This window comes from Callospermophilus lateralis, chromosome 5, assembly GCF_048772815.1.
Source record: "Callospermophilus lateralis isolate mCalLat2 chromosome 5, mCalLat2.hap1, whole genome shotgun sequence".
Lineage (NCBI taxonomy): Eukaryota > Metazoa > Chordata > Mammalia > Rodentia > Sciuridae > Callospermophilus > Callospermophilus lateralis.
In genome coordinates this window covers 83,681,562-83,709,065 of record NC_135309.1, presented here as the reverse complement: position 1 = coordinate 83,709,065, position 27,504 = coordinate 83,681,562, and the positions used below count along the sequence as shown (strand labels likewise).

Here is a 27,504-nt window from a genome sequence, read left to right as displayed (position 1 = left end):
TGGCAGTTAGAAGCCTATGAATCCTTTTTTAAACATAGTGTACTTAAGTGCTTAAAATAAAACACACAGGATTACGAAGAAAGACATTTTATCTAAGTATAGTTCCTAAAATATTTAAAAATCAACTTTTAATATAATAATTGTGTGATTCTTTAAAGGGACTTTAAATAATAAAATATTAGGTGAGTCTAATAGCCTCCACATTTCTAAGCAGTGATAAAGTGTATCTTTACACTTTACCCAGATTTTGAGATCTGTGACAATTATTATGTGATTTAAGAATATTCATATGGGCACATTGATGTACACCTATAAGCTCAGTGGCTCAGGAAGCTAAGGCAGGAGGATCACAAGTTCAAAACCAACCTCAGCAATTTAGTGAGGCACTAAGCAACTCAGTGAGATGCTGTCTCTAAATAAAATATTTTAAAAAGGGCTGGGTATGTAATTCAGTGGTTAAACACCCCTGGATTCAATCCTTGGTAACATAAAATAAATAAATAAATAAATAAAATTTTAACTGGTAACAAATGAGATCTTAATATATCAACTTTCAACTAGTCTTTCTGTAACCACAATGTTCCTTTAAAAGTATAAATTTGATCATGATACATATAATATCATAGTCTATCCTCTGTCTTACTAATTTTATTTCTTAAAGCATAAATTGCATCAAATAACTTTTCCATACTTATATGCATCCTGCTGTTTCATACGTCTGTCCTTTGTGTCCATTTACCTCTGCTTAGAATGCCTTTCCTTCTCTTGTTCTGATTCATTCTCCACCTTTTAAAAACTTCTATTTTGGCAATTTTTTTCCTTCCATGATGTTTTATAGTTTTTTTTTAATCTCTTTTTTGTTAAACTAAAACATTTTGAAGAGTTAATGCTCAGTTTAATAGTTTCCTATACAGAATGAATTCTTGCTTTACCAGTGTTGCCATATAAATATTTATAACCTTTTCCAATGAAAATTTGACATGTAAAATAGAAAAGTATGTCTTATAATAATACAGAGTCTGAACCATTTTTTGTTACTTTTTTCTTTGAATTTATTTTTTATTGGTTTTACGAGTGTTTGTGTATGTGTGTGTGTGTGTATATATATTTGTTTAATATTCGTCAAAGGTTTACACAGTTGGTCCAGATTATGCTCATGCTGAAGCTCGAAAATCTCCAGCACTTGATGGCAAGGTGGAACGAGATAGTGAAGGAAAAGAAGTAAGATACCCTGTTATTCTCAATGCACGAGAGAAATTAATTGCTTGGAAAGTCTGCCTTGCTTTTAAGGTAAGATGTTAAGACAAGCCATGTAGACCCTTGTAAAAAAAATTCTAATTCTTATTCTTGATTAAGAGACATTATTTGGATTTATAATTAGAGTAATAAGCTGAGAAAATAATTAGTACATTTGAACTGTTCATGTATTTTGCAAGCGGATTTTTATAGTGCTAATATATTGTATTCTTGTAGTACCAATATGTTCTTTCTGTGTTATATAAAAAGAAACTGTATGAATTTTTTCTGACTTTAAAATTGCAGAGATTTGTTCAGTTAAACAGTGTTTAGGAGTATTGTCTAATCTGTTTTTAAGAAACTAATTATAAGTATTATTTACTTTCATAGAACTGGTAAATTGTCCTCAGTATTGTAGCCTTGACAGTCAATTCTTTTGGACTACTGTATAATAGAATATGTTCATGAAAGCACTGTAAAAAAATTTCTTAAAACATTTTACTTCTAATATTTGATTAATTCCCTTAATCTATATTAACAGAATTTTTACCTAACTTGTATAAAAGTTTAAATAGAAGTAGTACAACTGACATTTAATAAAGAATAAATTTTACCTTTTTGAAATCTTACATTGAATACATAACTTAAAGACTAGTAGATATTATTGGTTATTAAATAATAAATACTTTGTGTGTTAACCATAATGTCTCTTTTGTGGAAGAAATGTTAGATTGTAAGTAAGTTTTAATAGATTTATGTAAATTGTCTTATTATACAAGGATCCCTAAAGCTATGAATTAAAATTACATTATAGTAGTGCATGAGTATTTGCATTAAAAATGTGGAAGAAAATTTTCACAGAGTAACAAATTTGTAACTTTCAGCAATTTTCTTCCAAATTTATTTTAGGTGCTCACAAATATGTGATTATGAGGCAATTAATAGATTTACAGGAATAATTGAACATTTCTTCTGGGATAGGTCTTTAATACTATTTTTCCTTTATTGTGTTGGGACTTTAATGACCTAAATTTCTGCTAGTGTAAAATTTTATCTGAATTTTCAAAATATTTGCTTTTCGAAAATTGAAATTTTAGTTGGAGATTGTTTTGATGCAATGTTCTGTTTTGGCCACTGTAATCCTTTATACTTTGTCTGTTTTATGATAAGGAATTTAAGTAATCATATGGAATATGTAATATATCTTTAGAATATTCAAATTACAAATAAGTGATATCTTTCCCTTACTTAACATGAATTGAAACAATATATAATAATATACTTTTAGACAAAATATATGTTCTAATAAGACTAGAAAACTAAATTATAATAATTTAAAGTTTATAACTTATTTTAAATAGCAAACAGTTTGTGGCTTTGATTTGTTACGAGCCAATGGACAGTCCTATGTGTGTGATGTCAATGGCTTCAGTTTTGTGAAAAATTCCATGAAGTATTATGATGATTGTGCAAAAATACTTGGGTAAGAATTTAATAATCTATTTTCTTTTCTTTACTTTGCATACTAGTTATTCAGAAACAAAATAATTGGTAACATTGAAGGATGAAGTTTTTTTTTTTTTTTTAAGTATTGTAGAGTAAAAAATCAGTTCATAAAATGGCACCTCCAGAGACTGTACCAGATTCTGAATTATAGGTGAGATTATCAAAGACAGATTAATTTATAATCAGTACAAAGGACTAAAGATGTTAACTTCACAGAGTTAGAAATGCTATAACATGGTGATTAAAATATTCCTCAAGTTTTTGCTGTGTAATTGTAGTTGAAATTAAGCTTTTTTAAAAATTACATTGACCTTAGAAGTGTGAAAAATATGAGTTTTGTCTAAAGTAGATTGTTTAGAAATATAGAATCGGACAGGTTGCATGAAGGTCAGGGAGGTCAAGTGTCAGAGACTTCAGCAGATTATTCTGGTTCTTGTGGAAAAGAAAAGGGGAGAAAGGGAAAGGAAAGGGAGGGGAAGGGAGGGGAGAAAAGGGGAAAGATCCCTGTATGAGAGAAGACTCCCATAGAAGAAGCCCTTGCCCACTTGTTCCCCACAGGAAGGGAAATTACTTGCATTGGTGACAGCAGAACAGGAGTCAGAGGAAACAACCCTATTTCTGGCTTTGAATTCACAATCCTCCTGTCTCAGCCTCCCGAGCTGCTGAGAAAAATAGGAGCACATTGTTATTATTTTGCTGGCTGTTTGCATTTTTGTTTAATAAACTGCTTTGCTTGCTCAAAAAAAAAAAAGACTTTGTTGTCTTATATAATAGTGCAAAATTAACATTCATGAAATAAATAAGAAATTTTTGGAATTCAGGATTCTCTGGGTGACATTTCTTTATGCAAGTATATGTTAAAGATATTCTCATAATATTATCAAGTGAATATATAAAATTATTGCAGGTAGAAATGTCAGTTTTATCTTCTTTGATTCATTTTCCTTGTAACTTGATTAGGAAGACTTAGCAAGACAAGAACTATTTTTGACATTTTTAATACCTTGATTTTATTTATTTGTCTGTTTATTTATTTAATGTGTGCTGACAAATCAAATCCCGTGCCCCACACATGCTAGGCAAACATCTTACTACTGAGCTACAACTACAGCCCCTTTTTAACATTCTGAAGCATATCAGACAGAGCCACAGAAAACTTAATACTTCAAAACGTTTGATAATTGGAGTCATATTTTATAGTATGTTTTGAAGATTGTTGAAGTTACGCTTAAAGTGAAATTGAGAAGAGTTATCTAAATTTTTCATGAATGAATATTAAATTTAAACAAAATTAAACACCTCTTCATTGTTAACCCTATTAGTAAAGTATAATAATAATTTGTGGGAAATGAGCATGGCATTTAGAACAGATTTATAAATGTTCATTAAATGCATAAGAAATGATCAGTGGTCACCTAGTCCAAGAGACAGTCTTGAATTTCAGAGTGTGTATAATTAGAAATAATATAGTTATACTGATTTATTCAAATCTAATATTGGATTTGTATTTTAAATTTTTCAGATGACTTTAACTCCTGTGATTCGCTACCATTCTCATTTAGTATCCAATTTTATCTTTAAATGAAATAATAATTATTTTCTTTTCATTTGAAGAAATATTGTAATGAGAGAGCTTGCTCCACAATTTCATATCCCCTGGTCAATACCCTTGGAAGCTGAAGATATTCCAATTGTACCAACTACATCTGGAACTATGTAAGTTTGAATTATTTTCATTTAGAAATTCCTTGAGTTTTCTCTATTAGACTGTGCTATTATAATAAAAAAATTATTTCTAGATACTTTGTATGTTTTTGTTAGATTTGGTGTGAAGATGGGAGGAATAAATTCTCTTATATTGTTAGATATAAAATCCTGCAATAGGCTTTGATAATTACAGAACTACATAATCAAGTCATAATAATAGAAGTGGTTAAAATAGATAACATTTCTCAAAAGTTCAGTCATCATTCTGTGGCTAGCTTAAGTTACAGGTTGAGATAAATTCATTAGACTAATATTGCCAGAATGTTTTATAACATCTACTGAGGAAAATGACTCATTGAAAAGTCAGGTGAGTTGACTGAATGCTTCACATTCACAGCTTAGAAAGATTTATATTAGTATGTTAAATAGTTTTGGACATTCTGATTTGTAGAAACTGTATTTACTTTTGTTTTTAAACTAGTATTTTCTAAACTTATTTAACACAAAATTTTCTCAAATAATTGTATTAATATGCTGCAAGTTATGTTCAAGACCTCATACTTTGGCTAATATAAATTATACCTCTTAACTCTAAAATGCTTCTTTACTACTTTTATCTTCCATTAATTTGAGTTTTAAATGCTATTCCTATTACCTGAGCAAAAGATAGCAAATTTATAAATGTAGTGACTGTTTCCTTTACTATTAGATAAAATTTTATTTTTATTTGATGAACTCAGTCTAATACTACCAGGCAGATATTTTATAAAGTTCAGGAATCAGAGTACATTTACTTGTGTCCAGAGTTAACATGGTTCTCTTTTGAGAAGAGGAAGTATTATATTATATATCATAATATCACTCCCTCCTCCAACATTTTAAATTCCTTTTAGGATTTAACTTCATAAAATTAAGACTAAATTGTTAAAGACATAAAATTGTTACAAGTACTACTCTTCATGGGAAAGATCTTAAAATGGTGAAAGATGGCCTTTAATAAATGATTGGATGTTTTGTTAATCTGAGTTATGGTACACGAATCTTTGTTAGAGTATTAAGAACTTTTTTTTTTTCCTTTAGGATGGAACTTAGATGTGTCATAGCTGTCATACGTCATGGGGATCGAACCCCAAAACAAAAAATGAAAATGGAAGTGAGGCATCAAAAGTATGTTTCAAGAAGAATATTTAGTACTCAAGATATAATTTTAAGATTTCTGATGAATGTTAAGCTCTTTTAATTAATACATCATATAGGAAAATGTTTGACTACTATTTCTTGTTCATAAATATTTAAACCACTGAATGCATGTAAGTTCATTTAAAGTAATGTAAATGCCAGCACCTAAACATTATTATGGTAATGCACATAAATATCAGTCTGACCTGGCTTTTATTTATTGACATAAATGGGTTCTATTTAATTTTGGTTTATCATTCTGTTGCACTGCACTTTGAGAATTATTAACCTTTCAGTCTTTTAGAAGAAAATTATGGAAAGCTTCTATTCTGTTCAGTGTTTGATTTGGAGACTGCAAAACCTGAAAACCTTAACTGTCAAATATGCATTTACATATTGACCTTAGAGAATACAGTAATATTTTGCATTATAATTGTGTATTCAGTTTTGATCATGAGAAAACTTAAAAAAGTAATATCGTGACCATTAGTTTAGTATAGTTTAGGAAAGTATTAAATTTATAAATAAAGGTACAGCAAAAAAAGCTAAGTGTACTAGAACACTACTATAGTCCCAGATACTCAGGAGGCTGAGACAAGATGACCACTTGAGACCTGCTTGAGAAGCATAGTGAGGCCTGTCTTTAGGAGGAAAAAAAAAAATAGTAGAGGAGCAACTTGGGAAATACGACAAACGGTACTGAAAATCCATAGGTTTTTGAGTTCTAGCCCCATATCTATTGCTTTGTTAGATTAAATATACTGTGGTAATATCAATTATTGCAAGTGACTAACAGTGCTCTCTTTTTTATAAGATTTTTTGATCTTTTTGAAAAGTGTGATGGATATAAATCGGGGAAGTTAAAACTCAAAAAGCCAAAACAATTACAGGCAAGTGTTTTTGCTTTCTTGTTGAGTTTTAAATGTTTTTTCTTTAATATTTTTTTTTTTTTTTTTTAGTTGTAGTTGGACACAATACCTTTATTTTGTTTATTTATTTTTATGTGGTGCTGAGGATAGAACCCAGCAGCTCACATGTGCTAGGGGAGCGCTCTACCACAGAGCCACAACCCCAGCCCTGAGTTTTTAATTTTAATGGTTAAGTTTTTTTTTAATGGTGAAATTACATAAAAATTCAGTTCCTTATTAACTTATTTTATAGGAAGTGCTGGATATTGCACGACAACTTCTTATGGAGCTAGGGCAAAATAATGATTCTGAAATTGAGGAAAACAAATCAAAGCTTGAACAACTTAAGACTGTATTGGAGATGTGAGTATCTTTTTGAAACTACTAGTTGTATACTTACTTTAGTTCTCTTTTTTGTGTTGTGTGTAGTTATAGGGTTTGAACCCATGGACTCAGACACATGCCAGCCAAGCATAAGTAAAAATTTAATATAATACAAATTGATGGTTGTATTATTGAAAATTATTATTTTAGCTTTATTTTTAACTGTGTCTTCTGTGAAGTACTCTCTAGAATGAAGGCATATTACTAACTTGACCCCAGATTCAGGGCTGTTTAAATAAAAAAGTTTTAAGCTATGTTTTTATCAACTAAAAATGAGGCCCACTAATATTCCTAATAGAGGCTTTATATATTTCACCACTTACAATCTTATATCCATTGTTATTTAAAAATACATACATTTATATTTGTACATATTTCTATACTTTATCATCTCTTTCAAATTGTAAAAACTTTAATTTTTTTTTGTTTTCAATGGAATTGAATGACTATGGTACAAATTTTCTGCTGGATATGTTAAAGAATTCAACAAAGCAATTACAAATAGAAGGGAGTATTCCTATCTGAGAATTAATTTTTCTCTACATAGATTTTAGTTTTTCTTTAGGAATCACATTAACAATTCATGAATATTGTCCATCCTGCTTACCATTTTATTTTTCAGGTATGGTCATTTTTCTGGAATAAATCGTAAGGTCCAATTAACCTATCTCCCTCATGGTTGTCCTAAAACATCTAGCGAAGAGGAAGGTATGCATTTTTAATGCCTATTATGTTATAAATATTTGTAGTAACTTAATTCATTCATTACATTTAGACCGTTTTTTGCTTAATAGTTTAGAGATTGGCATGTTAACTAAAAGAAAAATAAAATGATGTTTTGTTAATAGTGATTCTATCCTTTAGGTAAAGGATACTTTTTATTGTTTAAGGATTTATTGTATGGATAGATTTTATTATTTTGAAACTGCTTAGGACTTTTCTTTTTTCTGAGATTGTTTCAGAAAGTTATTTCTTTATAACTAAGTGATATTTAATCGGCCCCATTCTTACTTTTTTTTTGATAGAAATGGGTAGAGTATTTAAAACAAAGCTAAAAAAGTATGAAACGAACTGGGTGCAGTGGTACACACCTGTAATGCCAGCAGCTCTGGAAATTGAGGCAATAGAATTTTGAGTTCAAAGCCAGCCTCAGCAAAAGTGAGAAGCTAAGCAACTCAGTGAGACACTGTCTCTAAATACAAAATAGGGCTGGGGTTGTGACTCAGTGGTAGAGTGCTTACCTAGCATGTGTGAGGCACTGGGTTCTATTCTCAGCGCCACATACAGATAAAATAAAGGTCCATTGATAACTAAAAAATACTTGAAAAAAAAATAATACAAAATAAGGCTAGGGATGTGGCTCAGTGGTCAAGTGTCCCTGAGTTTAATCCCTGTAACCCGCCCCCAAAGAATGAAATGAATATTTGAAAATATACACAATGTATTTCTACAGTAAATTGATATTTTTCTCCATCCAGTATACGTCAATAAGCATTTAAATAAGGTTGGTATCCTAGAAACACTCAGCACAAAGTTCCAAAAATTCATTTACCTTTCAAAATCTGAGTGTGGTGGTACATGCCTATAATCTCAACCACTAAATTAATTATACAGGTTAAGTATTCCTTATATGAAAATCTTGAGATAGAAGTATTTCAAATTTTGAATTTTTTCCAATTTTAGAATATTTGTATGTACATGGTAAGATATCTTAGGAATGGAACTCAACTTTAAACATGAAATTTATTTATAAATGTTTCATATATACGTCACACATACACACCCTTTATGTGTAGCTAGAAGGTACTTTTATACAATATTTTTAATAATTTTATATCTGAGAGTTTCATGGTGTGGAATTTTCCACTTGTAGCATCATGTGGGAAATCAAAAAGTGCCAATTTTGGATTTCAGATTTTCAGATTAATGAAAATCAACCTGCTTAACCTTGTAATAATCAGTCTTGCCTATCATAGTAGCAAAGTGTTTTCTCTCCTTTTTTAAACTGGTAATAAAGTGCTGATGAATAAATTGTGATAGGATTTTAGTGTGGTGGTAGAATTATAAATTGATACAACTTCTTGAAAAGTGATTTGCCAATCAAATCTTCAAAAAATATTTCTATACTTTTCTGTTAATAATAAATTTAATAATATTTTAAGTTTATTTTTTCCACTTTATTGAAATATACATATGTTGTATATAGTACAGCATAAAGTTCCTTTGCTTTGACTTTAATTCTGCTTGTAAGAGTCTATCCCAAGGCCAGGCATGGTGGTACACTCCTGTAATCCCAGTGGCTTGGGAGGTTGAGGCAAGAGGATCTAGAGTTCAAAGCCAGCCTCAGGAAAAGTGAAGTACTCGCTTGCTAAGCAACTCAGTGAGACCCTGTCTCTAAATAAAATACAAAACAGGGCTGGAGATGTGACTCAGTGGTCAAATGCCTCTGAGTTCCTCTGTACCAAAAAAAAAAAAAAAAAATCTATCCCAAGAAAGTAATTGAATATTTAGAGAAAGATATTCACATTGGCATTATTTATAGTAGCAAAATTGAAGTCATGATTATATTAAATGCAAAAACAAGTTTGAATACATTAAACTTTATGTGTTTATTTTAGCATTTGACATTTTACCCTTACGTCATACTTTGTAATTAAAAGCAATACAGATTAATTCCCAATGTTTATGATTGGAAGCTTTCTGTAACAAATATAATAAAAACTTTAGTTCACTGTTCTTCTGTAAATTGTCCACCTGCATGGTAAAGCACATATAATTGCTAACAAGCAGCAGGGGAAAGGGTGATTTTCTGTTACTTTCAATGAATTATTATTCATTCTTTAATGTTTATAATATTTATTTTTGAATCCTTTTGTTTCTAAAATTCAGTACAAACAAATCTTAAGGCCATAATAAAGAACAGGTCAAAATTAAATCATTGACCTATGTCTGAGAACAAAACTTCTACTGTGAACTTAAAGAGATTCCACAAGTCTAAATATTTTTTTTAAATTGGCTACATTTTCAGTGTTTGTATAAAATTAGATTGCATGAAATTTTAACTAGAATAAATGTTAGGATGTCATCTCACATCTTCCTAAAAATTATGGAAATCACTGATTCCTCATCATAAAAACATACATATTTTCTTCACTTCAGGTAAAATATTTCACTTTATGTGACAGCTGAGCAGAAGGCACTTGATAGATAACTTCTGGACTTTGGCTCATAATCTAGCAGATATAGCATGACTGAATTAAATACATTGGACAGACCAGTATGAGAATAGAGAAGGGAGAAGCAGTACTTCTCTGAAGAAAGTTAGAAGCCTTCTTTACTGAGTATGAAAGAGATTTTGATATTTCAGTAAAATTTTAACAGGAAGAGCAATGGAATTCCTGATGAAGCAACAATCTGCAAAGATAGGCCCATTTAGAGAATAAAATAATTACATATGGACTAAGTCAACTAAATTAACATTGGCCCATTTCTGTTCAAACCTAACATTCGATTTATTTGTTCACATGCATCTTAGATAGCCGAAGGGAAGAGCCATCCTTACTTTTGGTTTTGAAATGGGGAGGAGAATTAACACCTGCAGGCAGAGTCCAGGCTGAAGAACTTGGAAGAGCTTTCAGGTGTATGTATCCTGGAGGTCAAGGTAAATGTTGAAATTATTTTTTTTAATATATTTTTAGTTGTCAATGGACCTTTCTTTTATTTATTTATTTTTATGTGGTACACAGTATTGAACCCAGTGCCTCTCACGTGTTAGACAAGTGCTCTACCACTGAGCTATAACCCTAGCCCAAATGTTGGAATTTTTTGAATTTGATTAAATTCATACAATTTTTGTTCATATTCTCTTATTTTGTAATACTTGTAAATATTTCTGGAAATACAGTGAGATAAAAATATAGCTTAAGTGATTTGAGGATTTATTTTCAGGAGATTATGCAGGATTTCCTGGTTGTGGTTTGCTTCGATTACATAGTACCTACCGACATGACCTCAAAATATATGCCTCTGATGAAGGACGAGTTCAGATGACTGCAGCAGCTTTTGCAAAGGTAAAAATAGATGTTTTGTTTTGTTTTTTAATTATTGGAATTGTCATCTACAATTTCATTGTTTTAAGATTTTCACTAAGACAGTATTTAAAAATTCCAAATTTCGAACTTCCAACTAAAGCTATCAACTGACAGTGTGAACTATATTACTAATAATATTTATTTTAAAAAATATTTAGCTTATACATTATGAAATTCAGAATGTAACAATTATGATACTTTCTATTTTGCATATTAATTTTTAAAATTTTTTACTTCATTTAATGTTTAGGGTCTGTTGGCTTTAGAAGGGGAGCTTACACCCATTCTTGTTCAGATGGTGAAAAGTGCAAATATGAATGGTCTTTTGGATAGTGATAGTGACTCTTTAAGCAGTTGTCAACAACGTGTGAAAGCAAGACTTCATGAAATACTTCAGAAAGACAGAGATTTTACTGCTGAAGATTATGAAAAGGTGGGTCTTAGCCAACTCTTCTATTATGAACTATTATATGAAGGAAAAAGTGCATGAAATGTTAATGTAGAGCTCATTATATTATAAAGCAAATATTCATATGTTACCACCAGGTAGAGCAATAGAACGCTGGACCAATTTTGATCGCTGTCTATCCTTCCTTCCCAATTGCAACTCATTCCTATCTTCTTGAAATAACTATCATCCTTAGTTTTTTTTATGTTTTTTTTTTTTTAACAATCTTATCATATCCAGAATACTTATTTGGATAAACATAAAAGTATTAGCCATGTGTCTAACCACTGTAGTCTCATTTTGGGCTTTTTTTTTTCCCCATGTAAGTTTATTTTTATTTTTGTGAACTTTCTTCTTATAATTATAAACACATATTAATTATACAAATTGATGGGATTCTCTGTGATATTTTCATACATGCATCTATCAGACATTAAATCACGTACATCTACCCTTCTTCTATTCTTCTACCTCACCCTTCCACCCTTGGCACCCTTTCCATTCCCTCATGGTCTGTCTTCAACCTTAAGGTCATCTTTTATTTTCTTAGTTTTCACAATTGGGAGGAAACATGTGATTCTTGTCTTTCTGTGTCTGACTCATTTAACTTAAAATGTGGATCTCCGACTCCATCTGTTTTCCTGAAAAATGACAGAATTTCATTCTTTATGACTTGTGTATATGTACCATATCTTCTTTATCATCAGTAGATGGTATCTAGGATGATTCCAAATTTTGGCTATTGTGAATTATGCCACCATAAACATGGGTGTGCAGGTATCTCTTTTGTATACTGACTTCATTTCCTAAGAAAAATACCAAAGAGTGATTTACATGGATCATAAAGTAGTTTTGTTTAATATTTTTGAGAAACCTCCATATTTTTTTCCACAGTAGTTGTACTAATTTCTGTTTCCACTAAGAGTTCCTTTTCTGCATATCCTTGCCAGTTCTTATTTGTTTTTGTTTGTTTCTTTTTTTAAAAAAATTATAATAGTCATTGTAACTATAGTGAGATGAAATCTCATTGTAGTTTTGATTTTCATTTCCTTGATGGTCAAAGATTTTGAGGATTTTTTTCATATATTTGTTGGCCACTTGTATATCTTCTGTTGAGAGGTATCTGTTCAGATCATTTGCCCATTTTTTGATTAGGCAATGACTCTATTTTTTTATGTTGAATTTTGTGCATCCTTTATATATTCTTTTATTTTAAACTTTAAATCTATTTTATTTTGTTGAATTAGGGATTGAATCCAGGCCTCTGCACATGCTAAGCAAGTATCCTACCACTGAGCTATATTCCTAGTTTTTTTTTAATTTTGAGACAGGGTCCCATGAAGTTGCTGAGATTTAGCCTCAAACTTAGAATCTTCTTGCCTCAGCCCCCTGAGTTGGTAGGGTTGCAGTCATGCTTCACTATGCCTAGAATATTTATTTTAAATGACAAAAATTGCATATATTGATTTTTACACAACATGATCTTTGGAAATAAAAATCCATTATGGAATGGCTAAATGAGATAATTAATACATACATTAGATCATATACTTAATATTTTTGTGGTGAGAATACTTCAGAACTGCTCTCTTAAGGATTTTTAAAACTAAAATACATTTCGCTTAATTATAGTCACCATGTGAGATCTCTTTTTTTAATATTTATATTTTAGTTTAAGGTGGACACTTGAGAATTCACATTGGTTCAATAACTTTCAAAACAGTTTATCTACTAATATTAAACAAGCATATTATCGTTCACAGTTCCACTCCTAGATACCCAAAGAAACTTATGTACATCTGCACCAGGAGGCATAGTAGGATGTTCACAGCAGCATTAATCATAACAGCCCCAAACTGTAAAAGTAGCAGAAAGCTTATATAAATTATAAAATAGCTGTTGTAAACAGTCCTACAAAGAACATGGAATGCAGATGTCTCTTCAATGTACTTATTACATTTCCTTTGGAAAATTACCCAGAAATGGAATTATTGGAGAATGTGATAGTTCTGTTTTTTTGTGAAGCCTCCATACTGCTTTCTTTAATGACTGTACTAATTTACTTTGTGCTGTATTTTTAAGCTTCATATAATAGAAATATTTTCTTTTGCTCAATATTATGCTAATGAAATACATTCATAATGTTGCTTATTTCCATAGTTAATAATCACTACTATGAAATATTCCATTTTAGAGTTAGCAGATTTTTCTGTAGATCAGATGGTAAATATTTTAGGCTTGGGTCAAATATTGTCTCTCTTTTGCATATCTTTTCTTTTTTTGACTTCCCTGCTACCCTTCTTTTTTTTTTTTTTTTTAATTTTCTCCTGGTACTTTTGGAGTTAACCCAGGAGTGCTTAACCACTGAGCTACATTCCCAACCCTTATTTTTTATTTTGAGACAGGGTTTCACTAAGTTGCTAAGACCCTCATTTAAATTGCTGAGGCTGGCGTCAAACTTGCAATCCTCCGCCTCAGCTTTCCTAGTCACTGGGATTACAGGTATGAGACACTGTGCCTGGCTTTGACTATCCTTTAAAAACATAGAAACTATTCTTAGATCCTAGGCTATACTACAGTTCATATTTGGCTTGTAGAGTATTGTTTGCTGACCCATATTCTATTTTGTGAATATTTTATAATTTATATATGCTTTCTGCTACTTTTACAGTTTGGGACTGTTATGATTAATGATGCTGAGAACATCCTACATATGCCTTCTGGTGCATATATATCCAAGTTTTTCTTTGGGTATCTAGGAGTGGAATTGTTGTGAACTACAATATGCTTATTTAATATTTGTAGATAATCTGTTTTGAAAGTTTTTGAACTCCCAAGTCATGGAAGTTATCATTGCTCCATATATTTTCTATTCTGGTATTCTTAAGACTATTCAATTTTGGTCATTCTGGTAGATGTATCTAGGATATACTTCATTGGGGTTTTAATGTTAATTTACAATTTAGATAATCCTCTTTCATGAGGAATTCTTCTCAGATCTCTTATCGTTTTCTTCTAGTTGGTATCTGTGCTTTTCTTATTGACTGATAGACATTCATTCTATATTTTGGGTATGAGTCATGTATACTAGTTATCAGTTGCATGTTCCGAGTATTAATAAAATATTTTGAAACAGAAGTTCTTATTTTTCATGAATTCCAAGATCAATTTTTTCTTTTATGGTTAGAGTATTTTAATGTACTGTTTAAAACATATTTTTTTCTAAACAAAGTTTGTAAGATATTCTCCTATAGATTTTCTATAATTTTACTATTTTCCCATCACATTTATCTGCAATCCAGACAATGTTGACTTTGTGTGTCCTATGAGTAAAGGGATGAAAGTTGTTTTTTTTCCCCACCCCTGCAAGTCTGTGTACATGCAGTTGTTTGGGCACCCAAAAGATTGTTCTTTCCTTACTAAACTGTAATACTGTCTTTATCAAATATAGGTAGTCTGGTTTTGGAGTCTATTTGTTGATCCTTATGTAGTGCCAATGAATTAAGATCTTTCAACTCCACGAGGGCCCTTTTTCAAGTATTTCTTGGCTTTTCTTGCATTTCCATTTAAAATTTAAATAAACTGATCAAAGATTCTTTGGGGGATTTTTATATAGATTGAATGAAATCTGTAGTTTATACAGATTTACATCTTTTATCTAGACTTTCAGTCTGTGAATGTAGTATGGTTCATTAAGATTTTAAAGAATGCTTTCAATAAGATTTTACAATATCCTGAATAAAAGGCTTACATATCTTTGTTAGATTTAGGTTGAGTTAATTGACATTTTTTAATACATTTTTAAAATTTTCATTCTCTATTGCATTATAGAAATATGATTTAGTTCTTTAATATTAGCAATACATGTATCAACCTTGTCAAGTTTATTAATCTCTCATAGTTTATTTAGTGGGGTTTCTTGTTTGATTTTTTTTGTTTATTTTTGCAATTCTGGGGATTAATCCCATGGCCTTGCCATACAAGGCAAACACACTACCATTGAGCTACATCCCCAGCCCTTTTTATTTTATTTTGAGACAAGGTCTCACTAAAGTTGCCCAGGTTGGCTTTCAACTTGTGATCCTCCTGCCTCAGGCTTTAGAGTCTCTGGGATTATAGGTGTGTTCTGCTATGCCCTGCTCTTTGATTCTTTAAAAATACTCAGTGTTTTTATTTCCCAGTCTTTATGTATTTTTAAATTTCTTTTTCTTGCTTTAGTTCAATGCCTAGTATCCTTCAAACATTATTAAATAGAAGTAACATTTCTTTTCTTATCCATATTCTAGAAAGAATGTTTTTAACATTTGCCAATTAAGCATGAAGCTTTCTGTTCATAATTATCAATATTGACTGTTTTTCAAAGTAAAGAAATTCTACTCTATTCCTATTTTGCTGATTTTTTAGCATGAAAATTTCTTTAATTTTTTGTGAATAATGTGTGCTTTTTTAAAATGTAAAACTAACTTTGATCCTAGAATAAACTCAATCATTTTATTTATTTATTTTGCCATTTCTTTTGTTTATTGACTTAAAAAAAATGACAGCGGAATGCATTACAATTCTTATTACACATATATACCACACGTTTTCAAATCTCTGTTTGTATATAAAGTATGTTGACACCCAATTCGTGTTTCATACATGTACTTTGGGTAATGATGTCTACCACATTCCACCATCCTTGCTAATCCCCTGCCTCCTTCCTTTCCCTCCCACCCTCTTTCCTATCTAGAATTCATCTATTCCTCCCATGCTCCCCCTCCCTATCCCACTATGAGTAAGCCTCCTTATATCAGAGAAAACATTTGGCATTTGTGTTTTGGGAATTGGCTAACCTCACTTAGCATTATCTTCTCTAACTCCATCCATTTACCTACACATGTCATGATTTTATTCTCTTTTATTGCTGAGTAAAATTCCATTGTGATTATATGCCACAATTTTTTTATTCATTCATCCACTGAAGGGCATCTAGGTTGGCTCCACAGTTTAGTTATTGTGAATTGTGCTGCTATAAACATTGATGTGGCTGTGTCTCTGTAGTATGCTGTTTTTAAGTCCTTTGGGTATAGACCAAGGAGAGGGATAGCTGGGTCAAATGGTGGTTCCATTCCCATTTTTCCAAGGGGTCTCCATACTGCTTTCCATATTGGCTGCACCAATTTGCAGTCCCTCCAGCAATGTGTGAATGTACCTTTTCCCCAACATCCTTGCCAACACTTATTGTTGTTTGTCTTCATAATAGCTGCCATTCTGACTGGAATGAGATGATATCTTAGAGTAGTTTTGATTTGCATTTCTCTAATTGCTAGAGATGATGAACATTTTTTCATATATTTGTTGGTTGATTGAATATCCTCTTCTGAGAAGTGTCTGTTCAGGTCCTTGGCCCTTTGGTTGATTGGGTTATTTGTGTTTTTTTTGTTTTTTGTTTTTTTTTTTTTTGGTGCTTAGCTTTTTGAGTTTTTTATATACCCTAGATATTAGTGCTCTATCTGATGTGTGAGGGGTAAAAATTTGCTCCCAGGATGTAGGCTCTCTGTTCACTTCACAGATTGTTTCTTTTGCTGAGAAGAAACTTTTTAGTTTGATTCCATCCCATTTATTGATTCTTAGTTTTAATTCTTGTGCTATAGGAATCTTATTAAGGAAGTTGGGGCCTAATCCCACTTGATGAAGATTAGGCCTACTTTTTCTTCTATTGGATACAGGGTCTCTGGTTTAATTCCTAGGTCCTTGATCCATTTTGAGTTAAGTTTTGTGCATGGTGAGAGATAGGGATTTAAAATATATGGAACGCTTCATGAATTTGCATGTCATCCTTGCGCAAGGGCCATGCTAATCTTCTCTGTATTGCTCCAATTTTAGTATGTGTGCTGCCAAAGCAAGCACAAACTCAATTATTTTTAAGTAGTATCTTTTTATATGTCACAGGTTTTGATTTCACTATTATTTTTCATTAGTAGTTTTGTGTTCCTGAATTAGACTGGCCTTTCCTTTTTCTATATTTGTTATATCTTTGCTTCCAGTGTAAGAATTATTCTAGGCTCATAAAATTAGCTAGGGAGTGCATCCTATTTGATGGAAGTGGTTTATGTGCCAATGTTTTATTACTTTTTACTTAACTGTATTGGTAAATACTATGGCAAATCCTGTGGAAATTTAGTTTGTGGGAAAGTTAGGAATTTTGATATCAAGAATAGTTTAGTACTTCTCAGTTATGTCTTTGTCAATATTGCTATGTTCTTCTATATGTCTGTTGATAACTATCTTCAAAAGTAATATCTAGTTGATATGTAATTGTGGTTTTGATTTGCAATTCCCTGATGACTACTGATATTGAGCATTTTTTATATACTTTTTGGGCATTTGTATATCTTCTGTTGAGAAATTTCTATTCAGATGATTTGCCCATTTAATGATGATGATTATGATGATGATTTGTTGAGTTTTTTAAAGTTCCTTGTATAGTCTAAATAATAACCTTGACAAATATCTTCTCTCATACTGTAGGTTGTCTCTTCATTCTTGGTTATATCCTTTGCTACGCAGAAGCCTCTTAATGTGATATAATCCCATTCATTCATTTACATTTCTTTTTGGGGTCTTATTCTATATTATTGAAGTGGTTTTTCTATTTCCATTAGGTTTGTGGTTTTCATTTTTGATCCAATTTGAGTTGACTCTATATATGATGATAATGGTGTGATTTTATTCCTCTGCATGTGAATATCCAGTTTTTCTAGCACTATTTATTGAGGATGTTATCCTTTCTTTATGTTTTAAGTACCTTTGTTGAAAACTAGTTGGCTTTGATATGTGATTTGTTTCTGGGTTCTATATTCTGTTCCATTGGTCTGTGTATTGGTTTTTATGCCAGTACCATGTTGTCTTGGTTAATGTATCCCTAGAGTATGTCTAGATATAGGGGCAATCGTGATACTTCTAGCTTTTTTGTTTTTTTGTTTTTGTTTTTTTTGCTTAAGATTGTTTTGACTGGTGACTTGTGTAGTTCCAAATTAATTTTAGGATTGCTTTTTCTATTTCTGTGAAGAAGGTCCTTGATATTTTGATAAGGATTGCTTTAAATCTTTATAGCACTTTTGGTAGTATAGACATTTTCACAAGAGTAACACTTAAATCCATGAACATGGAGATCTTTCCATTTATTTTTGTCATCAGTTTTTTTTATTACATTGTAATTTTCATTATAAAAGTTATTAACTTCTTTGGTTAAACTGATTCCTAGGTGTATTATTATTAGTATGACTGCTACTATTTGTAATTTTTAGCTCTTGGGAATGAGATCACATTCTTGGTTTCTTTCCCAAGAAGTCTGTTAATTAGTATATAAAAATGCTACTGATTTTTGTATGTTCCCTCTATTCTGAAACTTTATTGGATTTGTTTATCCATTCTGACAATCTTTTTATAGAGCCTTCTTTTTTTTTTCTGTGTATAGAATCATGTCTTATACAAAACAAGGATAATTTATCTTCTTTCCTTCTTACTTGAGTCTTTCATTTTCTTCTCTTCAGTAATTACTGTGGCTAAAACTTCCAATACTATGTTGAGCAAGAGTAGCTAAAGGGAACATTCTTGTCTTGTTCAGTCCCTAGAGGAAATACTTTCAAGTTTCTTTGTGCAATATGATATTGACTATGGGTTTGTCATATATAGTCTGTATTATATTGAGATATGTTCCTTGTATACCTGGTTTTTTGAGAGTCTTTATCATGAAGGGATGTTGAATTTTATGAAACACTTTTTCTGTGTCTGTTGACATGGTCATATTATTTTTATCCTTCATTCTGTAAATGTGATGTTTAATTGTTTATATTGAACCATCATTGCACTTCTAAGTTCCCATTGATTATGATGCGTAATCTTTTTAGCTTTGGTTTTGCTGTTGTTTGGTTTTGTGTCTCTGTGAATCTCAGAATACTGGTTTGTAGTTTTCTTTTTTTGTGTGTCCCTGTTTGATTTTGGTATCAGGGTAATGCTGGTCTTATAGAATGAATTTGAAATAATTTCAGCCTTTTTCATTCTTTGGGATAATTTGAGAAGAATTGTTGTTAGCTTTTGGTTTTGCTTTTTAAAATTTTTAGTTGTGATTAGATACAATATCTTTTTGTTTTATTTATTTTTTTATGTGGTGCTGAGAATCAAACCTAGCGCCTCACACTTGCTAGGCAAGCACTCTACCACTGAGCAACAACCCCAGCCCTTGGTGTTAGTTCTTTAAATGTTTGGTGGAATTCAGCAATGAACGCATCTGTTCCTGGGCTTCTCTTTTTAGGGGGACTTTTTGATTATTTTTTTCAGCCTTTGTACTTGTTATCGGGCTGTTCAAGTTTTCTGTGCCTTTATGGTTCAATTTTGATAGTTTATATGTGTCTAGAATTTTCCATTCATTTTTTTATTTTTCCCATTTGTTGGCATATAGTTGTTGATGATATTCATTAATGATCCCTTGTATTTCTGTGCTCTGAATTATACTTTCTCCTTTTCATGTCTTATTTTATTTATTTGGGTTTTCTTTTTTCTTGATGAGACTAGCAAAAGGTTTGTTGATTTTGTGTATCTTTTCAAAAAGGCTAACACTTGTTTTGTTGATCTTTTAGCTTTGCAGGAGTTGATTGATTTTTGGTAGTCTATTATTTCACCTCTGATTTTTGTTATTTACTTGTGCTAATTTTGGATTTGGTTTCTCCATGCTTTTCTAGTTCCTTGATTTACATTGTTAGGTTGTTTGAAATCTTTCTTTTCTTTTTTTTTTTTTTTTTTTTTTTTTTTAATGTAGGCACTTATTTCTATAAATTCTTCTCTACTACTACTTTTGCTATAGCACCACGGGTTTTGGTATGTTGTGTTTCCATTTTCATTTGTTCAAGAAATGTTTTTTGTTTTTGTTTTTTTTTGATTCCTTGAATGACCCATTTTTCATTTAGGTGCTTGTTGTTTAGTTTCTGTGTATTTGTACAGTTTCTAAAATTCCTTATGTAGATTTGCTGTCCTATACCGTGTGATCCGAGAAGCCAAATGCTACCATTTTGACTTATTGAAATTCGTTGGGAATTATTTTGTGGCCTAGCATAGATGGTCTTTCCTGGAGAATGTTCTATGTGCTGATGAGAAAAATATGTATTCCATAGCTGTTAAATAAAATATTTTTAATGTCTATTCTTTCCATTTGATCTGTAGTATAGTTCAGTTCTCATGTTGTTTTGTTGTTGTTGTTGTTGTGTTTGTTTTTTGTTTGTTTTGCTTTTTTTTTTTTTTTTTTTTGGTATGGATGATTTATCCATTGATGAAAGTGAGATTATTATATAATATATTATATAATAATATAACATTATTATTTAAAGTCTATATCTCACTTTAGATCTAGTACTATTTGCTTTTATATGATTGGGTGCTCCATAATTGGATGCTTATATAATTTTTATATCATCTTTATGAATTGAGCCCAAAATTATTATATACTGATCTTCCTTGTTTCTTTTTGTAGTATTTACTTAAAATCTATTTTATTTGATATTGATATAGCTGCTATTTCTTGCTTTTGATTTCCATTTGCATGGAATATTTTTTTTTATTCTCTTATTTTCAGTCTATATGTGTCTATACCAATGAGGTAAATTTTTTGTAGACACAATGTCACTGGTTGTTGTTTTTTATCCATTCAGCCAATCAAGTCTTTTAACTGGGTAGTTTTATTTTTATATTCAAAGTTATTATTGATAAATAATGAATTATTCATGGCATTTTCAGGTTGTCTTGTATATACTTTGTCCCTTCTCTTGTTTATTTTTGTGGTTTGGTTTGGTGGTTTTCTGTACTGATATGGTTTGATTCCTTTTTTTCTTTCTCTTTTTGTATCTCCTAAACTAATGGAAGTTCTCTTAAATGTGAATTAGCACTTTACTCTTGTTTTTAGAAGTCTCTTTTCACTTTGGACTTTTGACTTTGAAATAAACAGGGTTTTTGATCAACTGTATTTGGAGTCTTTTGAGCCTCCGGAATCTAGATTTGCCAAGATTTGGGGAGTCTTCAGTCATTATTTTGATGAATAGATTTTCTAGGCTTTTTCCCTTCTCCTTCTATATTAATCAGATACTTATAATTTAAACATTTGTTTACTTAATGGTATCTTATAAGTCTTGAAGGCATTGTCTGGTCTTTCCCTCTCCCCCCGCCCCTTTCTTTTCTTTGTCTTCAAGTTCAGAAATTCCTTGTTCTGTTTGATGTATTCTGTTACAAATGCTCCCAACTGTGTATATGTATATAGTTTTGTTGTTGTTGTTATTTTGGTTTTGGTTTTACTCACTGAATTCTTTAGCTCCAAGATTTGTTTGACTCTCTCTTGTGATCTCTCTCTCTTTCCTAAATTTCTCATTCATATCATTCACTGTTTTTCTAATTTTGTTAACATGTCTGTATTTATATTTTGGTATTTCTTTGAGTGTCCTTAGAACGATTACTTTTGGATTTTTTTTCCTCAGACATTTTATCAGTTTTCTTTTCTCTGGAGATTGGTGCTTCCTTTGGAGGCATTAGATTACTTTTTTTTTCATACTTCTTTTATCCTTAAGTTGATATTTGCACATATGGCCTGTCTTTTCTATCTTCCAATTTTATCAACTGGCTTTTGGAGTAAAAGATTTTCTCTTGAGAGTGTCTTATACTGTCCATTTGGTATATTAGATTGGCTTTGGATTCAGTTGAGTACAGTAATATAGCTTCTTCTGCTGTGATTAATTTAGGTGTCATTCATTTGGTGGGAGGTGGCAGGTAGCTTGTGGATTGTACTGGACATTTTTAGCACCATGGTGAGTATGGCACTTTGTATCCAGCAGCAGTCTGGAAATCTACTGCATGTCCACTTGTTCTTATAACATGGTGTGCATGGCAGTGGGAAGATGCCTATCTGTCTCTATGGGTCCTATAGGTGTGGGACTACTCCAACAGGCCTGCAAGTATGGCTCAGTATATGCAGGCCCTGCAAGAGCGAAGCTACTCGTGATTCTTCATTGTTTCTTGAATTTCTGAGCTATAATTTTGGATCTTTTTCTTAAGTTTGAAAAAACAATATAGTAATTCCATTAGTGTAAGTCTCTTATTGTGAATTCCCAGGGGGCATTGTTTGTCTGAAGATGTCATTGTTTCAACTTTCCTCTTGGTAAACATTTTCATTGGATATAGAATTCTAGGATGGCACATAATTTTCTTTTGGTGCATTGAAGTTTTTATTTCATTATCTCCAACACTCCCATGTTTATATTGAGAAGTGAGAAGTCAGGTGTTAGTTTTTTTGTTATACCTTTGAAGATGATCTTTTTTGTTGTTTTCAAATCCTCCTGGGTACTTTTAACATTTTATTTTTATCTTTGGTTTGCAGCAGTTTTCTGGTGTATGTCTAAATGTAGGTTACCATTTTTTTCTCATGAGATTATCTATAATAAACCCAGTGTTTTGCATATATGCTAGGCAGCTACTCTAAGCTATATCCTCAGCCCTTATAGATTACTTTTTGTGTTTTTAGTGATTTGTTAGACTTATTGGAAATGTGGCTTGATATCTTCCGTTAGTTTTGGAAATTTCATCCTTTTGTCTCTGTCCTTTTTCTGGATATAATATTCTAACCTATCTTTAAGTTTACCATTTTTCACTGCATTTAAAGTATTTAAAACTAATCACTGTGTTTTTCCATCCTAGAATTTCTATTTGCTCTTCAAAAAATTTTCAGATCTTTGATTTTTAATGTTTTATTTTCTTTAACATAGGAAGTCTTATTTTTTAGTTGTATTTAATAATTCTAATCCTAGTAACTGAGTTTGGTTCTGTTTCTGTTGTCTGTTCTGATGATGGGTGTTCCTGATATCTTGTTTTCTTGTGTGCCTTGAATATGTATCATTAGTTGTAGATTGATACTTTGTTTGTGAAAACAACTTGAGATTGAAATTATTTTATCTTCTTCTGGTGTCTCTTTATTTGTTCCTGCTAAACCTTTACACATATCAGTCTGGAATTGCCATAAACCAACTTTAAAAACAGATCTTTCTTGCCAAGCCAGTTGAGGTTAAGCTGGTTTTCAATTTGTTGGTCAGTTCATTTGCTTCTGGTTCACCCTCACTTTTTTGTACCCTAAAAGCAAGGAAATTACCAGAGTTCCACCTTTGGTCAAACCTGGACTCTGTTTTCTCCTATTAGTCCCATAAGGTTATTATAGTTTTGTCTAGTTTTTCTCTAAAATCAACAGATATTTCCAGTGTAAAAACATTCTTTAATGACAGGCCTACTTTCTATATCACTTATCACTGAGTTTTGTTTTTATAATTCTTTATGACCTTATTTTCTCTCAGATGTCTTAAAATAAAGATGTAGAAGTTTTTTGCCCAGGATTTTTACTTACCGTCATCAATTTGATTGGTCTAAGCCTCCTAGTCCACTATAACCAGAAGTAGATTTTTCTATTTTATATTTATTTATTTTTATAGAAACTTACTTCTTGTGGTTAAATAAGTTGCTAAGCTACATGTCAAAACTGGAATTTGGAACTATGTTATCACTTATAGCTTTAAATCTAGTTAAGTACCTTGTCTAGAATAAGGTCTTGATAATAACAATATCTTAGTGTAATTACATGTAAATAAATGTCAAATAATTGAAACTATATTTGCCTGTATTATACAAACTAGCAAATTCTCATCAAATCTCATCATTTGAGTTAAGAGTACTTTTGCTAAATTTTCTTTATGACTAATCGGATGATACCTAGAGTTTAAGGATTTTGTAACATGAAATTCTAGCCTTTTTCACCCTTCTTGATCTTATGGCTATATTTTGCATGTCATCTTAATTCATGAAATAGAATTATTTTCCTATTACTATATCATTCTCTTAGATAACTAGGCATAAACAGATATAAAATATATACTTTACTCATTTATAGCTTACTCCATCTGGAAGCATTTCTCTTATCAAATCAATGCATTTAATTAAAAATCCTGTGAAGACCTGTGACAAAGTTTATTCTTTGATTCAAAGTTTGACTTCTCAAATCAGACATCGTATGGAAGACCCCAAATCATCAGGTAAATATGTTTTTTTAAAAAAATATAGAACAGTAAAATTTGTTGCCCAGTTACTACAAACATTTCAAAATAATGCACCAATCTTTTTATTTTAAGAAATTAAGCCAGGCACAGTAGCACACACCTGTAATCCCAGCATCTTAGACGCTGAGGCAAGTTTAAAGCCAGACTTAGCAAAAGCAAAGCACAAAGCAACTCAGTGAGACCCTCCTCCTCAAATAAAATACAAAATAAGGCTGGGGATGTGGCCCAGTGGTTGAGTGCCCTTGAGTACAATGCCTACTACCCACCCTCAAAAAAAATCAAGGCTTTCTCCTGAGATCTACTTACATGTATGTTAATATATACTATATTTTACCACATATTTGTCATAGATTTTATGCCAATTTTTTTAAATGTGATGGTAACCGTTATGTGAAGCTTTAAAAACTATTGTGCCAGTATTACTTAAAAATCATGTATCACTAAACTGTCTTTGGTGCAAGATTAGGATGCACAGATTCTTATAAATATATATTAATTTATTAATAATGATTATGTGGTTAAATATATATATATGACAAAAGGACAATATCTAAGTTATGGTTGCTTTTATTCATGACAACATGAAAAAGGCAATAAAACATTTTTCATTTGATTAATTATTTAGCATTGCCCAATAGTTAAGCAGTAACTATATACCCTGAGAACAAAGAGCAAAGAAGATAATATGAGCCCTTACTCCAAGGCTAGCTTGGTTAACAATTTTGACTCTTGGGTTTCTTACTGATACAATTGAGTCATTTGAATCGTTTTTAATTTCTGAGATTCTTATCTGCTAATGATAGTTGCCTATTCTGTTAATTATTTGAATCTAGAAAAATAATAGTACTTAAAATTAATAATTGAAAATGTTGTACCTAAAAATAGTTTTGTTAAAATTGTTATTCTTTTTTTGTATTATTATTGAATTCTGTAATATATGGAAAGATCTTTTATAAAAAATTTCTAGCCCTAGTATTTATAACGAGTACTTATCCAAGTCAAAAAATTGGCTATTAATGGCCTATGCCTATGATAATATTTCCTAACTTCCTATATTTTTCTTTTTCATTTGAGTGTTTTTAATTAAAGTTTTTAATATTTTAATATATGTTCTTCATCAGATTTTTAAGTTTGAATATACTAAAAATGATATTTTATTCTAGATATTCAGCTTTACCATAGTGAAACATTGGAGCTTATGTTACGTCGATGGTCCAAGTTGGAGAAAGACTTTAAAACAAAGAATGGACGATATGATATTAGTAAGATCCCTGACATATATGACTGTATAAAATATGATGTCCAGCATAATGGTTCCTTGCAATTAGAAAATACAATGGAATTATATAGGCTTTCAAAGGCATTAGCAGACATTGTTATCCCTCAGGTAAGTAGTTCTCAAGAATATATTTTCCTTCACTATTGTATAAAATAGATGCTTTTAAACAGTCACCAATAGATAAAACATAGTTGGTTTTCATGGCCCTAGAAAACCATTAACTTTATAATTATGAATTTATATTGTAAGGCTTTTTAATGTTTATTATAATCATAATATCTGAGAGTTGCTAACATTGATTTGATTGTAATGACTTTTTTTTAAAGTATCCTATTTATTAGAGCAGTTGTAAGTTTACAGTAAAATTGAATGAATGATACATTGATTTTCCATATATTGTCTGTTCCTACACAGAGCCCTCTCTCCTTTCCCATTATAAACATCACACTTGTTACAACTGATGAACCTAAGGTGACATCATTATCACCCAGGGTTTATAGAATTCAGTTCTGGTTTATATATTCTAAGTTTTTACAAATGCGTAGTGATGTGTTTCCATAAGTATAATATCAGACAGATTAGTTTTATGTCCTAAGAATATAGTGACTTTTAAGAATTTAAATTTAAGAATCAATTCTCTGAAGAACAATAATATGCTCACAAACAAAACAAATGAAAAAAAGTTATGGAATAAATAAATCACTCAACAAATTATGAAGAACTGTTGTGCCCCTATCAACTAATAGAAAACAATGGAAAATGGGGGAAAAAAATATATTCGCAAACTGGGGATGTAGTTCAATGGTAGAATGCTTGCCTTACCTGTACAAGGTTCTGGGTCCAACCTCTAGTACTGTCCTCTTTTCCTACACCCCCCTCCCCCCAAAAAATTTTTTTTGCAAGTCTTTTTACTCTACATTAAAATTTTTTTGAAAATAAGGCTTTGAGGAATATGGGTCTTTTTGTTATAGGAGAATAAAACTAAAGTTCTAACCAGAATTCAAATAACTAAAATGCCATCAAGCAGATTAATAGTAAAGGAGCAAGTGACAAATCATATAGAAATCAAAAATTTGTTAGAAGAATCAGATGCAGTGGTGTATGCCTTTAATCCCGACTATTCAGGAGACTGAGCCAGGAGGATCACAAGTTGAAAGCCAGACCCTGTCTCAAAATTTTAAAAAAAGAAAAAAATAAAGAATATGTTAGAAGAGAAAAAGTTTCAGATGCCACTTTAGGATTTCTTTCCAATTCAATTACAAAGAAAGTTATTTAGATATTATAAAGCAGAGCTTGGAGTGGATCAGATATTCCAACTTTTTAAAAGCAGGAAGAAACAAAATACGTGAAAATGATAAACCATAACAAAAGTTCGAATAGCCTCACTATGGATGCCAATATATAAAAATGTTTTAAATAATGTCACTGTCCTTAGTGTCCCTTTCCTAAAATTCACCAATAGTCCAAATAAATTATAGACTTTGAACAACTAGAAATTCAGGCAGTATACAATCTACTTACAGATATTTGTACAGTTATTTGTGAATATTTTGTTTGTTCAGTGATCATATTTGGTCAGATGTATAACATACACAGTTTCAGAAATATTGTATGAATCAGTGTTCTAAAAACATGAATCCTACAT

The 27,504-nt window shown here is 30.9% G+C and overlaps 1 protein-coding gene and 1 non-coding gene across 13 annotated transcripts in view; one reads left to right on the top strand and one right to left on the bottom strand.

Annotated features, from left to right (window-relative positions):
* Positions 1 to 27,504, top strand: part of Ppip5k2 (diphosphoinositol pentakisphosphate kinase 2) — an 88,698-nt gene that overhangs the window by 24,501 nt on the left and 36,693 nt on the right. For 8 of the 12 annotated variants that reach the window (XM_076856963.2, XM_076856962.2, XM_076856959.2 and 5 more), the window contains exons 8-19: positions 1,129 to 1,290; positions 2,598 to 2,719; positions 4,357 to 4,458; positions 5,530 to 5,616; positions 6,443 to 6,518; positions 6,790 to 6,899; positions 7,543 to 7,628; positions 10,456 to 10,581; positions 10,869 to 10,990; positions 11,262 to 11,444; positions 24,415 to 24,556; positions 25,744 to 25,967. In XM_076856963.2, coding sequence (XP_076713078.1) covers positions 1,129 to 1,290; positions 2,598 to 2,719; positions 4,357 to 4,458; positions 5,530 to 5,616; positions 6,443 to 6,518; positions 6,790 to 6,899; positions 7,543 to 7,628; positions 10,456 to 10,581; positions 10,869 to 10,990; positions 11,262 to 11,444; positions 24,415 to 24,556; positions 25,744 to 25,967 — 1,542 coding nt within the window. The remainder of the gene's footprint in view (positions 1 to 1,128; positions 1,291 to 2,597; positions 2,720 to 4,356; positions 4,459 to 5,529; positions 5,617 to 6,442; positions 6,519 to 6,789; positions 6,900 to 7,542; positions 7,629 to 10,455; positions 10,582 to 10,868; positions 10,991 to 11,261; positions 11,445 to 24,414; positions 24,557 to 25,743; positions 25,968 to 27,504) is intronic. The other 4 variants (XM_076856964.2, XM_076856961.2, XM_076856957.2 and 1 more) reach the window with 1 other exon arrangement.
* LOC143400618 (U6 spliceosomal RNA) lies at positions 17,245 to 17,351 on the bottom strand. Its single transcript, XR_013091518.1, has one exon. It is a non-coding gene; the product is annotated as a U6 spliceosomal RNA (small nuclear RNA).